This window comes from Erythranthe guttata, chromosome 4 (assembly GCF_056151865.1).
Source record: "Erythranthe guttata isolate IM_541 chromosome 4, IM_541, whole genome shotgun sequence".
Lineage (NCBI taxonomy): Eukaryota > Viridiplantae > Streptophyta > Magnoliopsida > Lamiales > Phrymaceae > Erythranthe > Erythranthe guttata.
Window position 1 is genome coordinate 18,803,845 of NC_142536.1, and position 15,589 is coordinate 18,819,433.

Here is a 15,589-nt window from a genome sequence, read left to right on the forward strand (position 1 = left end):
AAAAAATCATAGTTGAGGGGGGTAAATGTAATTATCCAAACAAGAGGGGGGTTTTGTAATTTCACCATACCTCAGGGGGCTGTTTGTAATTTACCCTAAATTATTTTATTAACATCTACTCAAACTATGTACCTGGACGGAATTGTGGAGCCATTCATTCTGATAGAAGAAACAAAAATCAATAATTTTTTACACAGACATATTTGATTCCATTGTTTGCAAAATAAAAGATTAAATTTAATCGAGCAGTATCAAAGTATTCAAGAAAGATACCCTTTGATCCTCAAACTATCCACAGAATCTTTAATAATTTGCTCCATAGGAATAAATTCCAGACCCAAATCAATCAGCTTCTTTGCTGCATTTTTAGTCCTTAGTAATCCAGGTTGAGTATCCTTAGTTAACCTACACACATATACCATTTTATTATGTAAAATATTAGAATCGATCGAAACACAAGATTGATTCACACAATGACTTACGTAGGTATATTGTACTCGGGGTAAAGTTGCGCAACTTTAGCAGCGAAATCACCGTAATGAGAAATAGCTTCGACGCACAAGTGCCTTCCGGTTGCAGATTTGTTTTCGTATACGAGTATGTGTGCAAGAGCCACATCTTTCACATGCACAGATCCCATGAAGAAATCTTCGTACTCTTCGGTGCAGCCTATATCCAAACAGAGTTAAAAAGTCTTGTGCAATGTTCGGCATGCGTGAATCACATAATTAGTATGCGTTGTTTGTAATACGTTCAAGATTTGAGGAAAATATAGATCTTCAGACAATAGGTTTACAACCGAAACCGAAACCGAAACCTGAAACCCGAAAACCCAATATATATATATATATATATATATATATAGATAAAATCTACGGTTACAAGAATATACGACAAAGGTCAGAACAACCTAGTTTATTTTTCTCCGTGATTAAGGTGATGAAATATTATCATGTGTCATGTAATGGTGGATAAAGCTTGCCACAAAAAAAAATCCAAGGCCACTTGAATTGATTATCAAAAACAATAAAATGAAATCATAAACGATACAGAAGTAGCATAAGAAACTTGAATATGTTGCATATATCGAATATTGAATGTATAAGTTCGCGTACACTTTCTAATTGCACATTTATATGATGAAAATTTAAATCATTAATAAATTTTGTATATCTCAAAAAAAAAAAAAAAATGGATTACCCTGAATAAGGCGAAGAATCATCAACATGCTTGCATTTAGGGCAGGAGGAATAATCGGACCCATCACCGTACCGGGATTCACCACAACGATATCCAAACCTTTTTCCTCTGCAAATTTCCATGCAGCTTTTTCGGCCATGGTTTTCGAAAGTGGATACCAAACCTAAGAAAATATCCCGATTCAACTATCAAGAAGTAGAATAGAAGCTGGCAACATAATAGTATTATCGATATCCGAAAATCCCTTTCACAGTAGATCGACAATCTTTCCCTAATTCCAAGGCCATTTGTTATCTACTAACGTATACCTGTGTCCTGATCAATCAGTTAAAACTCTGTCTTGACAACGTATGTGTACTGTCCATACAATGAGATTTGAGGTTATCGACTAAGAACATGTGTTTCTTTAAGATGTTCGACCAAATCTTATACCAGAGCTAACTAATTAGGACAGACAATCAAACATCATTCTCAATTAAAAATCTTCATTCTTGAATTTTAGAGACAAGTCTAAGGCCTCGTCTGGTTGCCAAGATAAGATTAGATAATCTAATGAAACTCAATTATATTATTGAACCTTCGATGATCCAACAAAAAACATCCTAGGGCCCTAGAAGGCAAGATAAGTCATGTTAACATAACACTTGGGGATCGACCCGGCAAGTTATTGGGATACCAAAAATCAAACAAAGTCCTATTATTTAGTTAATCACGGCTAATATTCCCAACCAAACGAGTCTAAGAATATAATTTTTATCACCAAGTAAATCATCAAACAATCAATCATATATGAGAGAGAGAGAGAGAGAGAGAGAGAGAGAGAGAGAGAGAGAGAGAGAGAGAGAGAGAGAGAGAGAGAGAGACCCCTTTGTTCCTGCAGTAATCCTCATCAGCCCAGCAATCTTCATTCTTAACAACATCGGAGGGCCAATTAGGGCTGGGAACAATAGCCGAGATTGAAGACGTGACAACCACGCGCCGAACACCAGATTCTTTGGCCGCCGTGAGTACATTAATCGTGCCCTTAATTGCCGGATCCAATAGCTCGCCCTAAAATTCTCACACAGAGTGAAAAACAAATTCATTCCGGCAAATTGCTGAAAATCACTTTGATTGTGAGGAGTGATGTAACAGTTTTAGAGAGTCGTTCACCTCGGGATCGCGAACTTCGTCGACGATGCAGGGGGAAGCCAGGTGGAATACACCGGCGGCGCCAGCCACGGCGGCGACAATGGAGCCGTAGTTCAGCAGATCCATCTGGAAAAGACGGAGGCGGGACTCAGCTCCTTCCATGGCTTTCAAATGCTTCGTTTCTCTCTCATCCGCTACAAAAATCGAGAAATCAAAGAAGAAAACGAAACCTAATTAGCGACTACAAGGAAGAGAGGGAAATGTGGACGGAGAGGAGGAAGAGTGTGAAGGGGAACCGAGATCTTTGACGGTGGCGTGGACGGTGTAGCCGCGGCTGAGAAGGAGCTGAACGATCCATCCGCCAATGTAGCCGCTGCCACCTGTCACACACACAACTTCTCCTTGTTTGTTCGCCATTGTTGGACTTTTTGGACAAGCTCGAGAAACCCAGTAGGAAGTGGGTATCGTTTCTATTCATAATTCATACTGCATAATTTCAGTTTTTTTCTTTTTTCTTGTCAAATTTTATTTGCCTCCCCTGTACTATTATTTATCTTCCATTTACCCACCACATACAATCTAAATCATCACTTACCCCTTGTACTATTGAAACCTTCAAATTATCCCCCCCTAAACTTTATATTTTGCCAATTGTACCCTTTCTTAACTAATTTCTCCTATTTTTAGCTGAAGTTTTTTTTTTCTACTTTATTTTTCTTACAAAATTATTATTTTCAATTTTAGTAGAAAAAAAATATTTTATTTTATAAATTGCTCATTTTTTTAATTTATTTTTCTCGATTATTTTCATAATCCCATTTTGATCTTAAAATGTATCTTTCAAGATATAAATATAAAGTATTTCTTAGAAAATATGTGTCAAAAAATAAGGTAGTAGAGTAAATATTATTTATGTTACTTGTAAACAATTTTAAAATATCAAAATCAAAAGCAAACAGACCCTCAAAAAAAAAATTTGTAAGCTTAAAATAAATACAATACAAAGAGAGGTTTATGCTAATAAAAATAACACGAGGGACTTTTATTAGAAATTCAGAATAGCACAAGGGGGGTTTTTGCAAATTAACTCCCTCCTTTCTGGTTGAAATTCTAAATGAAAAAAAAAAAGGACTAAACAAATAATAATCTCACAAAAGATCCAATACTTAGAAAATAAACTTCTCAAAATGCAAAAGAATTAAAGGAAAAAATCAAAACTTGTCTGCTAATCAAACAAACATGGAACTAATACACACAGATTGATATCAAACAACAGAATCCTTTGATTCTTTATCTTGAAGATGGCTGGCTAGAAGTGGAGTTGTATCTCTCTCTTTCATCTAAAAATAATATAAAATAAATAAATATTAGTTAGTCCAAAGTCCAAACTATCAAGAATCCCAGTTTATTATTATTTATTAAGAAAAATTCATGTTTGGGTAATTACAACCACGCCTCTCAATTTAAATCTTTTTACACGTTGATCCTTGTAGTGTAAAATTTAGTCGAATCTTCTAAATTATGTGGAATGTTCTCAAGTTTGTACTCGTTTTACCCCATTCGAGCTCCACGTTTTGAAACAAGATGATCATAAGATGTGTCTCTTGGCTTGTAAATGTCATATTATGATGCATCAGAAACTGCATTTTTGCACAAAACGAGTACAAACTAGAGAACATCCCACGGAATCTAGAAGATTATGTTACCATAAGGGTAAACGTGTAAGAAGATTCATAGTTGAGGGGCATGGCTGTAATACCCAAACAATAGTGGTTTCTTCGTAATTTGACCTTATCTCAGGGGGTGGCCGTGATTTAACCAAACAAATATATATGTATATGTGAGTACCTGGGGCATAGTGGAAACGTCGACGATGACTTTACGTTTGGTCTCGTTAGTGCAGAAATACGAGTACATTCCCATTCCAACAATGGCGATAAGTATGCCGACGATGTTTCTTGAAGTGAAAGGGTCATGTAAGAGAGTGTAACCAAATGCAAGAACAAGGCATGTTTTGAGATGCCCAAGTACTTGATATGTAACTGGTGATGTTTTCCCAATCACCAAGAATGTACTAAAATTCACAAACACTGCTATCAAGCATGATAGTACTATAAATCCCTGCATATTAAAAATTTTGTCACAAAAAAATATTAAATATTTTTCATTACATCCCTGTATCATTACCAAATTGCTAAAAAAATTGCATTGTAGGGTTTTTTTTGCTAATATTAATAATACAGGGACTATATTAGCAATTTTATATAATAAAGGGGGCTAAATGCAATAAACATAAATATACGTACCACGACGAGGGGTGAGTACTTGTAGTAGAAAACATTCTGATTGGTCAGAAACTGGTCGACGAAAGGACCGGTCACGAAAAGGATTGCCGACTGAAATGGAGCTGATTGGTATAGTAGTTGAGTCGATGAAACGTTGAGCTTCTTTTGTATTGTGTTTGTAAGCTGAAATTTATTAGTGGAAAAAAATTAAATGAAATTCTAAAGCGTATTTAACAAACGACGATGAATAAACGACGGTTTTACGAATTTAAAAAGTGATTTGTGTATACAATTTGGCCAATGCAAGTTGTTATGATGGCTAAAAGGGAGAGAATTGTTCCGACAAAGTTGAGCTGAAGATCTGTGACGGATGCTATTCCAACTCCAAGTAGCAGAATCGATAGCGAAAATTTTATTTTCTGGCTGCATTTATATACACAATTAAAATAAATAAAAAATTAAAAAAAAAGTCGAAAATATTATGGAATTTCGAGAATCTTGCAATTTTTTTACTGACCTGAATTGTTTGTTAAGGAAGATTGTCTCCAACAGGACAGTGAAGGGTATTATTGCAAGTTTCGTCATCTGAAAAAAAAAGTCGAGTATTTAAGATGCGAAAGCAAAATTAAATTAATATTTATTAGTAAAAATCGATGGTTTTTTTAATTTTAATTAACCTGGTAGAAGCCAATGGAGTTAAACCCCAAGCTGAGATTGAGAAGTCCAATGGAAACTCCGTTCAACATACCGAAAAGAATAACCGTCTTCAAATCGATCGGCTTATTTTCGAAGAAATTTAATCGTAACGCCACATGGAGACTGCAGTACGTGACCATCAGGTGCCAACTAGTAAGCGTTGTGGCTGTAAAATTATTTATTAAAAAAAAAAAAGATTACAACACGAAATAGATTATTATTCGAGTCGATTATTAAAATATATAATGATCATCTACTAGTAAGCGTTGGTTCGATATTTCAAGAATCGAGGACCCCTTTTTCTATATGAAGTTAAAATTGTTGATTATATTATAAGATGATTAGTTTTTCAAGATTAAATAAAAAAAATTAAAAAAATGAAGAGATTACGATGGTTTACCAAACTGAAAACCGAGATTACTCATCAGGGCTTTGTTGCAAATGACGATGGAGACCGATGAAGCAACGGAAAGAAATAATGCGCCCATCACACCTAATTGGTAGCCCGAAATCTCTCCCATTGTCTGCGGAAAAATCGAGAGAGAAATGAGTAAAATGAGTATTGCAAATTATAGTATTGCTAATGAGAGGCTAAATTGGAAGTAAACCACTTGTGAAACATGTGATGTAATTGTGTGCTAGGAAAAAAAAAATCAATCTTTTTTAATTAGGAAAAATATAAACTAAATGAGTAAGAACAAAGATATAGTTAGTGGTAGTGATGATCATGCAACGATGGAAATAAAAATCGTAAAATTAAATGCATTCGTCGGTATGGAAAATAATAATAATAGTAATAACAACGCATAAGCTGATTTTTGTCCGAATTGTTTGTGATAATATTGTTGTTTGTTGTCTAGATGAATATACAGAGTCTCTGTAATGCTAAATAATGTCAAGAAAAAAAAAAGCGCTTACAAGAATGCACGTATACGACGCACGTCGTAATGAAAAACGATAAACTTGCACACCAGCACAAACCGGTCTCAGAGAATCCCGGAAAAGAGGCGGCTCAGCTCAACTGTGGCGAGAGAGAGAGAGAGAGAGAGAGAGAGAGAGAGAGAGAGAGAGAGAGAGAGAGAGAGAGAGAGAGAGAGAGAGAGAGAGAGAGAGAGAGAGGATTGAATGAGAGAGCAAAAAGAGGAGTGTTTTTTAATGGGAATGATGAGAGAGTGGTTGGTGCTAACTTTGTATTAGCTTTGTCCTTCCACAAACTATAGCTAACGGCCATTTTAAGCAAGGACACCAATCTTTTCTTCATTAATCAATAACCATATTATATATTTTTTTTTAAATTATGCAGGAATATGAATATATATTTTGTACAAAAGCCATTAGCAGCATTACTTCTGCTAACTAACATTAGTAATTTAATATATATAAATATTTATATTTATTTAAGCAAAATTTTAAAATAATAAACTTAGGACAGAAGATAGGAAGGTAGAATGAACACTTCTTTGTGCGTAAGCAAAATGTTGACAACACCACAGAATGGACCTCTATTTGGTGAGAGGTAAGGACTTTTTTTTATTTTATCACGAAAATGGCATTTAACTTATGTCACTATATGTTTTTACACCACGCGCCACTGTCATTATATCTTTATGATTATGGGTAAATTAGTCTTTTCCATAATGTTTTTTTTTTGTTTATTTATATGATGGGTTGAAATTGGAGGTGTTAGATGCTACACCTGGTTATTTACATACAAACAAAGTATGAAGATTTGCGAAAAACGACAAACTATGTAATAATATTATAATACTAATGTGTCCATCGGCATACATAAAGCATGAAGATTTGCGAAAACGACAAACTATGTAATAATACTAATGTGTCCATCGGCATACATAATATAACTAAATAGAACCTATTTCTACTTCTGCACACAAAAAAACGGAACTTATCTTTTCAGTATCGACCATGTCTTTTTTACGCTACCGGTAACTCAGCTATCCTAGAGCCGATATAAGCTGAAAAGGGGATATAACTCGGAATAAAAGAATCGGACTATGAAACACCAGCGAGAAGGAAAAAATAAAAGCAATTTACAAGATTAGACGAGATAAGATCATAGTTTAAGGATTCTGACGCCCCAAAAAAAACGCCTTGTCTGCATTTGAGAGGCGGTCCTGAAAAAGCGCCCACTCGTTTTTGCATCTATCTCGTACCTACAAATAAAATAAAATATCAGCTCAGCCATTTTTTAAGAATGGACAATAAACCAAAAACAGCATACAGAAAACTTCAGCCTCGTTCGGTTACATATAAAGAATTAGTTTTGATTGGATTCGGTTCGGTTCCTTGACAATATCCCTATTTTTTTAGCTTCTTAAATAAGTTGATATTTCTGATCAGTACATAGTAAATTATCGACATAACTCTTCCTAGGAAAGCCAAAATCACATGTTTCAGAAGCTAGAAACAGATCATATAAAATTGGCAATTAACAAAGTGGGGTGGGGGGGGGGGGCGGTTGGGTGTTTGAGAATTCCCATGTTGTCATTCAATTGTGAATCAACAACAAATATAGCATATAGCTCTACCAAGTTATACAGTAAGGGTGAGAAGACCAGAGTATCACATCATTCACGCGAATATAGACATAATTATGGATAGATATATACTTACCCCTTGCCATGGTGCTTTCCCCTTGTCGGTCTCGCCCTGAAAATTATAAAGATTGAATTTAGTAAAAATAAATAGAAATTTAATCCCACATAAGTGACAAGCAAGCATCGGTGGACCAAAAAGCAAAGTGTCACGAAAGAAACTTAAATAAAAATAATGTAATATGATAGTTTTAGAGTAATGCTGCTAACTCTGTAATATGAAGTAGCCAAGTGCAGCAAGGACAGACGTATTTAAAAGATAAACATTAGCAACGTAAAACCGATAGCCCCCTTTTTTACATATACATTTACATAATTGTATACAGTCATAAGTATGTGTATATGAATATATGGATATACATATATGCAGAGGGAGGAATCAGATCTAAGAAACTATACCTGGACCAAGAATGCATCAAACATGTACAGATATAAGAAGAATAAAAGAAAACAATGATTATGCATAAATAATAGCAAGTCGTTGAATGTCTGACCTGACTTCCAAGCGATGGAATCACTTGATGCACTATCCATTGCGAATCAACCACCCCAATTTTTTCATGTGCAGGCTGCATGGGCAAATACAAGTTATTATAAGGTTTTGAGGCTAAGGGCCACCAAAGCCCTTCAAGAATTAGCGTGCGCCACATAGTCTAAAGTTGGAATAAAACGTTGCCACTTGCCAATTACTCTCGTTGTATCTATTGAGTCTGATAAACACATGATTCTTTTCTTGCTTTTATGTATTTATTTCCCTCCTTTAAATTCAAGTATTATTCACACACACACATATACATGCATATATATATATATATATATATATATATATATATATATATATATATATATATATATATATATATATATAGAGAGAGAGAGAGAGAGAGAGAGAGAGAGAGAGAGAGAGAGAGAGAGAGTCACTAACCTCCACGCATCTTCTTAATGCAAAATCTAATCCCCATCCGTGAACCAAATCGTTCTGCAAACACAACACATGATAGACAAGGAAAGCAATTTCGATCATGGAAAGCACCGAAAATGAACAGATTCAATCCATAAGAAAAGAGAGCAGGGTTAAAGCCAATCGTGCAGACCCAAAATGCCCACCGTTACCTGAATCATATGCCAAACACATCTCCAAGCTTCACGAGAGAATACTGGAGCCATAATTTCCACAAAGCTGAACATGAGCACAAAGAGAAATAAAGATTATAATAGATTTTCGAAAATATTTTGAGGGAAAATAGACAAGCGAAAAATATTGCAGGTTTAGAGATAAAAAATCACTACTTCTGTGAAAAAATAGTCACGATCGTGAAAGACCCGAGTGTGTCTGGGCCAATGAGCATTGAGGTCTTATTGTAAAGCTTACTATAATTATGACACTCCAGATAACTATTCAATCTGACTCGAACTTTATTTTCAGTATCTATCTTAATTTTTCATAGATTTACTACAAAAAAGGTTCCAATTTGTGATCTTCGAACTGGATGCCGTCGAATCACATGAAGGTCTCTCCTATCCTTCTCAATGGACATCATTTCCAAGCACTACTTAATAACCAATAATCAACTCAACTGTCGATATCCCAAACGCAGCTGATTACTTAGCATTAAGTTAATCATATGTGCCTGTAATACATGTCTACATAAATGCCAAATCACACAGGTACATTATATAGTGAGAGAGATAGAGAGCATACGCTGCACATGGAGGCAAATGTGGGTCGCTGCACCAGCCAGGTTTCTCCTCTGTGTCCCTGTTATCAATATCCATACATCTATAGGTCAGAAATGTGGACAGATACGAGGTAAAGGGCGATTAAGAAACCAGTAAACCTACTTGTGAACTTCTCTGTCACCTCGTCTCTTTGTCATTTGCCATGTCAATCCATTGTTGGGTTCAAGACCAGGTTGGGAAATCTCTAAACCATGTTTCTTAACCAAATCCATGTACCTAAGATGCAGAGAAAGTGGCATCAGTTGAAAAGACAAATTTCACACGACGTAAAACACATAAATAAGTGGAGCATCGGGTACTAAAAAATAGCAAGTACCTGTCGGCATTAAAGTGTTCGACTCCAAGATCTTCATCCCAAATGAAAATGTATTCATAAGCAGCTACAACATCTGGATGCAAAAATCTCTTTGCATACCACCTATGAAAACACAAAATCAAGAGAAATCATCACACGCAGAGAGTATAATTTTCACTATTCAAAAATACCTTCTAAACCAAGACTCAAAATTCAGTTCGAAATATCAAGTATCTAAATGATAGTAAAGTTATGCTAGTGACCTTACGATTTTTAACACCCAAAGGTAGAGTTTTCTGATCTTTTTGTTGTCAAGTTAAAAGATCATTTTATATAAGATTTCAAATTATAAAAAATTCACAATTGAGTTTCAACAGTATCAATGTATGTCCACGAAAATTTTATTAATTCAATAACACAATTATTCACAATACACATCCTAGGCACTACTCTACAGGATCAAGAATCAAGCAATCAACAAAGGCTAGAAGTTAGAAAAGACCTGCTTATTACCATTTAGTTTGTTTTCTAACACTGACATGAATGGCCCGCTGTGACCACTCAAATTGATCCCATTCAGTTGTCTGGCCATCATAATGGAAAAGCATTATCTGAAAATCCTCAGAAAACTACATGGAAAAATTGGTCTTAGTATAACTGAATATTAACCAAAAGGAGATCAAACTAGGGTATCACAAAATTTAAACTGGCTTAACCTTCTTCACAGCTGCATTAATAATGTTTTTCTGGTTCAAACCAACTGTAAATGTTACGAGGTACTTCGGCTTCCTTTTCAAATCCTGAAAGTTCCAGAACAGGGTTGTATAAGCATACTCCAGTTCTGTAAATCTCATTGCAATTTATATAACGGCTATGAACTGTAAACCTTACCTCACTAGGTTCACCCCATAATCTTCTCATATAAAAATCTGTTTCCGAAACAACAATTCCCGGTGGCAAAGACTGTGCACCACGGGGATTTGTAGGAACATATATCTGAAAGGAAAAAATAGAGTTACTATAATCAGGATAAAAATGTAGACAAGTTTGTGCAAGAGGCAAATGGTATGCGCTGCAAAAAATGTGCACTGTTCAAGCGAGCAGGAAAATGAAACCAACCATCATTTATCATTTTAACGACCAGAAGCTACAAAATTTCAAAAAATGTAGTAACCTAAGATACCAAATGAACATGAACATGAATAAGCAAACTACCTTGGGTGTCAAAGGAGTACTGCCAGAACCAAGATTTTCAGGAAAACTACGATCACCAGAGTTTTGATGATCTTCATTAAAGGCCATATCAAGCGATGATATTAAACTTGAAGGTAGATTAATCTGCAAATTATTTTTTTGTATTACAATACAATTATCTGAAAATGGTCGATAAACATCCTCTATCAAGCAAGCCGGCAATCTGGGTCATACCTTACTTAAAGAAACAGAAGGAAACGAAACACCTATAAAATATCCAAACACTACACCCATGATGGTTGTTATAATGAGTCTCGCACCGTCATTTGACCTCTTTAACACCCCACTGCATAAAGAAAAGGTTAAAAAAAATTCAATAAACTAAAGGGCAGATTCATTTCATATTGCAAAACAAAACGTAAGCCTCAACAAACCTGCGATGCGAGGTGCCCATTAGGATAAAAAGAAGTTGCTCAACTCAAAGGTCACGCACTAGGCAGAAACCGATTATTTGAGCAACTGCAGGATAATCTAGCACATCTGCCACTTTCACAAATCTGAGGTTGCAGTTCACAAAATGACAACCCTGTAAAACATACTCACATTTCATAAATTTTACATAGCACGGACGCTAATACAAAAACGTAAAACTCGAGTACTCTTTACCCAATCGATTATCACTTATTATAGCAAAAGAGTTCTCTACCAAAACTATCCTACTTCAAATTTTGATCTGCGTGGAACACCTCCTGAAGCACATGCAACAGGTGGCAATATGCAGAGCGTAAAAACAACAAAAACACGACGATCTGTGCTTACTCAAAACTAATCGAAGTTTCTATCTCTCCACACATCTGAATTCCCCAAGTAAATCAGTGATCAGAAATACAAACAAATCTTAAACCCCAGCAGCGGAGAAACAAAAATTTTGTAGGCTTTAAATCAACAAATAAAACCGCAATCCCAAACTTAAATTCACGAAAAAATAAAAATGCGCGCAGCGAATTCCGCTTCAAATCCTTGAAGATCGACCAACTATTACTCAAATGTACGAGAAATAAATTTAAAAAAAACAAATAGATTTTTTTTTTTTAAACTTAGCAAAAACAAATCAAAAATTTTAAATCAGACAGGTTAGGAAGACGAAAAACTAGGGTTTGAGAGTGCTTACAAGCTTTTGGCCCGTCGATTAGGGAGGTGATTGGGGAGAGAGAGCGTGTGTGTTTGTGTGTGTGTGTGTGTGTGTGTGAGAGAGAGAGAGAGAGAGAGAGGTTAGTTTTTCTTCGTGTTCCTGAGAGAGGCGTAATGGTATTATTCCCAGCGACAACAAAAAAAGAAAAAGAAAAAAGGCACATTTAACATTTAAATTTAATTTACCTTTTCACCCTCCTGTAAAATACTATTATTCTTTTCCACTTCAATCATATTCATATCTCTCTCTGAATTTAAAACTTCAAATTTTGGAGGGTTCCCAAAAAACAAAGATAAAATATGCATTGTTTGGAGTAGAAAACTTTTATTAATTTAACCAGATCTTAAATTATCGAATTAGTAATTTAATACCTTTTTACATACTCGATACTGGAAAGAAATATTATCGAGATTCTACTGTATTATATTTTCGGTGGTTTTGTGCTCTTTGGTAAATCGATCAAATTGTGTTGAATTAGAGTTTCAGCGAGCATCGAATATCAGAGTAGGTAATTCAATTTGGTATTTTTGGTCTTTTTGACTTTAAGAAAATGAATGGGAATAATAACAACTAAAAGAAGAATATATTAAAATAAATAAATAAATAATAATTGAGCGACACACTTCAACAAGACAATTGAATCAAACAAAGACGCGTGCCCCATTGACCAATGATATAGAGCAATCTGTCATGTGATTAGGCAAAAAGTTGAACCACCAACTTTCTTTTTTTTCTTTTTTTAAATATTAAATTCCTAAGTAATTTCACAATTGGGGAAAATACAAATTCCACCCCTCAAATTTACATCAATTCCACATTTGGTCCCCCAAGTTCGTAAAAAATACATTTTCTCCCTCATATTTCAAAAATTCAATATTTTTAGTCATTTCATCAATCTTCCATTAGTAATAACGGAATCAAGTATGTGTTCAACACTGTCTTAACTGATAGACTAATGGTAAATTGACGGAAATAATCAAAAGTGTTAAATTATTTAACTATGAGGGGCCAAATGAGTTTTTTTTTGTGAATATAAGAGACCAAATGTGAAATCAGTGCAAATTTAAGGGGTGTAAATAGGGGTGCAAGTTGGAATGGAATTTCCAATTTCCGCCGGTTCCGATCCGAAAAGTTCCGATTTTGGAACAATTTTTTTCATTCCGACTTCCGAAATTCCGATTTCCGAATTTTTCCGATTTTTTTGGATTGGAATTGGAATTATATAAAATAAATTTGGAATTTCCGATTTCCGATCCGATTCAATTCCGAAATTAATTTCGAAAAATTCCGATTTTTTTCTGAAAAATACACCTACAAATAATATATATTATATAATACTTATTTTCCGAAAAATACACCTATAATTTTTGTTATAATGAATTGTTGTTAAAAGTTTTATTAGATATTATGTTGTTTTTATTTTTATTTATTTTTTTGAACTGAAATTTAGTAGTTATTAGTTTTACTTTTATCGACGTGGATGTTCTAATTTTTGAAAAATTATGAACATTTTAGAAAATTTCGGCTAAGTTTTGAAATTTTAAAGCTTATGTAATTTCCGATTTTTTTCCGAAATTCCGAAATTTCCGGGCCTTTTGGAATTGGAATGAATTTTTAGATTCCGAAAATTTTGGAATTGGAATTGGAATTGATTTTGTACTTCCGATTTTTTTTGGAAATTTTCCGAAAAGGCTAATTCCGATCCGATCCATCCGACTTTCACCCCTAGGTGTAAACTATAATTTTCCCAATCACAATTTTGCATTGAAGGGCATTGGAAGTCAAGAATTGTATATTAATTACACATTACTTTATAATTGTATAATCAATAATTATTATTTTATAATCATCATTTAAGCTTTTTGTGATAAAAAAAAAAACGTATGTCAAATTTAACACACAAAAAATAGAGTTTTAAACTTGTATTCGAGGTAGATAAGAGAAAAAAGAAAAAAGTATCGAGCTTGATTCGATTAACAATTGAATTGGGTTGATTTGAGCTTCAATTTATTCTGACATCAATCAATTTCGAGAGACTTAATCTTGTATATATATTTTTTTTATAATCGAACTCGAACACGAATCGAGTTTTACATCTTATAAACAAGAATATATGCTAAAACCTATTACATATACTCCCATTAAAATGCTTTATTGGACTTTGTTAATGGAGATATATATTCTTTTAAGAAAAAAGATATTTAAAGTAAAAGGCTATTTTGCCTTTAGATACTTTTTTCTAGATATTTCTAAAGCATCTCTTTTTTTTTCCCTATTTGTAAAAACATCCTCTTCATTTATTATAAATTCATCATTATTATGGAAATACAATAAAAAAAATTTTAATTATGTGAGAAAAGAACACTATCATCAATTTAATTATGACCAAAAATTGAGCCGATTCACAAAATGACACTACTAAAAAAATGTGACGACACTGGCAACAATATTATCGTCGAATGCTTAACTTATTTAAATAATTATTTAAATTATTTATATTGTTACTATATTGAATTAGCAGCATCGTTATAGAGACAATATCGATATAAAATAATTGATCTACACATACGATAATAGATATCGTACTCGAAAGATAATTTGTTATTGTTCGAGTTATATATTATTATATTTTATCTATTTGTTCTTAGTGATTTTCCAAGGATTATTTATTGAATTTATAATATTTCAAATATCATCACATGGTGATTATCAGAATTGACCTGTCTACTTATATGCAACAACCTGTCATCCAGAAATTACTAATTAGTATACTGGTTTATAAATTAATCGATTTAATATAACTGAGTATTAAATTTAAAATTCTGACATGCTTGATTTTATTTTTTTATCACATGCTATTGTTGCTTGAATTAATATTTTATTTATATATTTTGCAACAGTACTGAAAAAAGAAAATAATTAATTGGTCCAATATATTGATACGGCCCAAGTAAACATTATGAGGGCTTAACTACAAAAAAGTCCACACAGAAAACCCAAATTCACAAGCCCATGGGTTCAAATGGGATAATTGCATTTTAGTCCCTCCTAACGGGATTTATTTTGGGGTTTACTATTCATAGTGCAATTTTTTCCAGTGCGAAATAATTCATTTGTCAAGAATTCATTTAGTTTTTTTCCGAATTCTCTCAACCTCCGAAATTTTAAACTTTTCAAATCGTCATTTTTTTCCGATAATATCAATTAAAACACAATAATTATCAATACGAAAGAAACCAAC

The 15,589-nt window shown here is 33.7% G+C and overlaps 3 protein-coding genes across 5 annotated transcripts; all 3 read right to left on the reverse strand.

Moving 5' to 3' along the window:
• Nucleotides 1-142: 142 nt before the first annotated feature.
• LOC105949113 (NAD(P)-binding Rossmann-fold superfamily protein) lies at nucleotides 143-2,845 on the reverse strand. The gene is made up of 6 exons (XM_012972387.2): nucleotides 2,628-2,845; nucleotides 2,353-2,525; nucleotides 2,065-2,250; nucleotides 1,201-1,363; nucleotides 483-669; nucleotides 143-405 (listed from the first exon to the last, which is right to left on the reverse strand). Exons 1-6 carry the CDS (start codon nucleotides 2,746-2,748, stop codon nucleotides 261-263), a joined length of 975 nt encoding a protein of 324 aa, XP_012827841.2. The 5' UTR covers nucleotides 2,749-2,845; the 3' UTR covers nucleotides 143-260.
• A 497-nt stretch (nucleotides 2,846-3,342) lies between these two features.
• Nucleotides 3,343-6,525, reverse strand: LOC105949128 (Nucleotide/sugar transporter family protein). The gene is made up of 8 exons (XM_012972404.2): nucleotides 6,231-6,525; nucleotides 5,713-5,836; nucleotides 5,294-5,478; nucleotides 5,134-5,201; nucleotides 4,907-5,039; nucleotides 4,638-4,799; nucleotides 4,180-4,452; nucleotides 3,343-3,671 (listed from the first exon to the last, which is right to left on the reverse strand). Exons 2-8 carry the CDS (start codon nucleotides 5,831-5,833, stop codon nucleotides 3,597-3,599), a joined length of 1,017 nt encoding a protein of 338 aa, XP_012827858.2. The 5' UTR covers nucleotides 5,834-5,836; nucleotides 6,231-6,525; the 3' UTR covers nucleotides 3,343-3,596.
• A 515-nt stretch (nucleotides 6,526-7,040) lies between these two features.
• LOC105949127 (uncharacterized) lies at nucleotides 7,041-12,547 on the reverse strand. 3 transcript variants are annotated; one of them, XM_012972403.2, is made up of 15 exons: nucleotides 12,328-12,547; nucleotides 11,591-11,742; nucleotides 11,391-11,502; nucleotides 11,178-11,300; nucleotides 10,854-10,958; nucleotides 10,679-10,762; nucleotides 10,476-10,591; nucleotides 9,984-10,085; nucleotides 9,770-9,883; nucleotides 9,630-9,686; nucleotides 9,041-9,107; nucleotides 8,853-8,906; nucleotides 8,422-8,496; nucleotides 7,947-7,982; nucleotides 7,041-7,486 (listed from the first exon to the last, which is right to left on the reverse strand). In XM_012972403.2, exons 2-15 carry the CDS (start codon nucleotides 11,608-11,610, stop codon nucleotides 7,394-7,396), a joined length of 1,158 nt encoding a protein of 385 aa, XP_012827857.1. In that variant the 5' UTR covers nucleotides 11,611-11,742; nucleotides 12,328-12,547; the 3' UTR covers nucleotides 7,041-7,393. The 3 variants fall into 3 exon arrangements, with proteins under 3 accessions (XP_012827857.1, XP_088673350.1, XP_088673349.1); XM_088817224.1 differs by having other exon boundaries at nucleotides 11,823-12,404; XM_088817223.1 differs by lacking the exon at nucleotides 12,328-12,547 and adding an exon at nucleotides 11,976-12,313.
• Nucleotides 12,548-15,589: the final 3,042 nt, after the last annotated feature.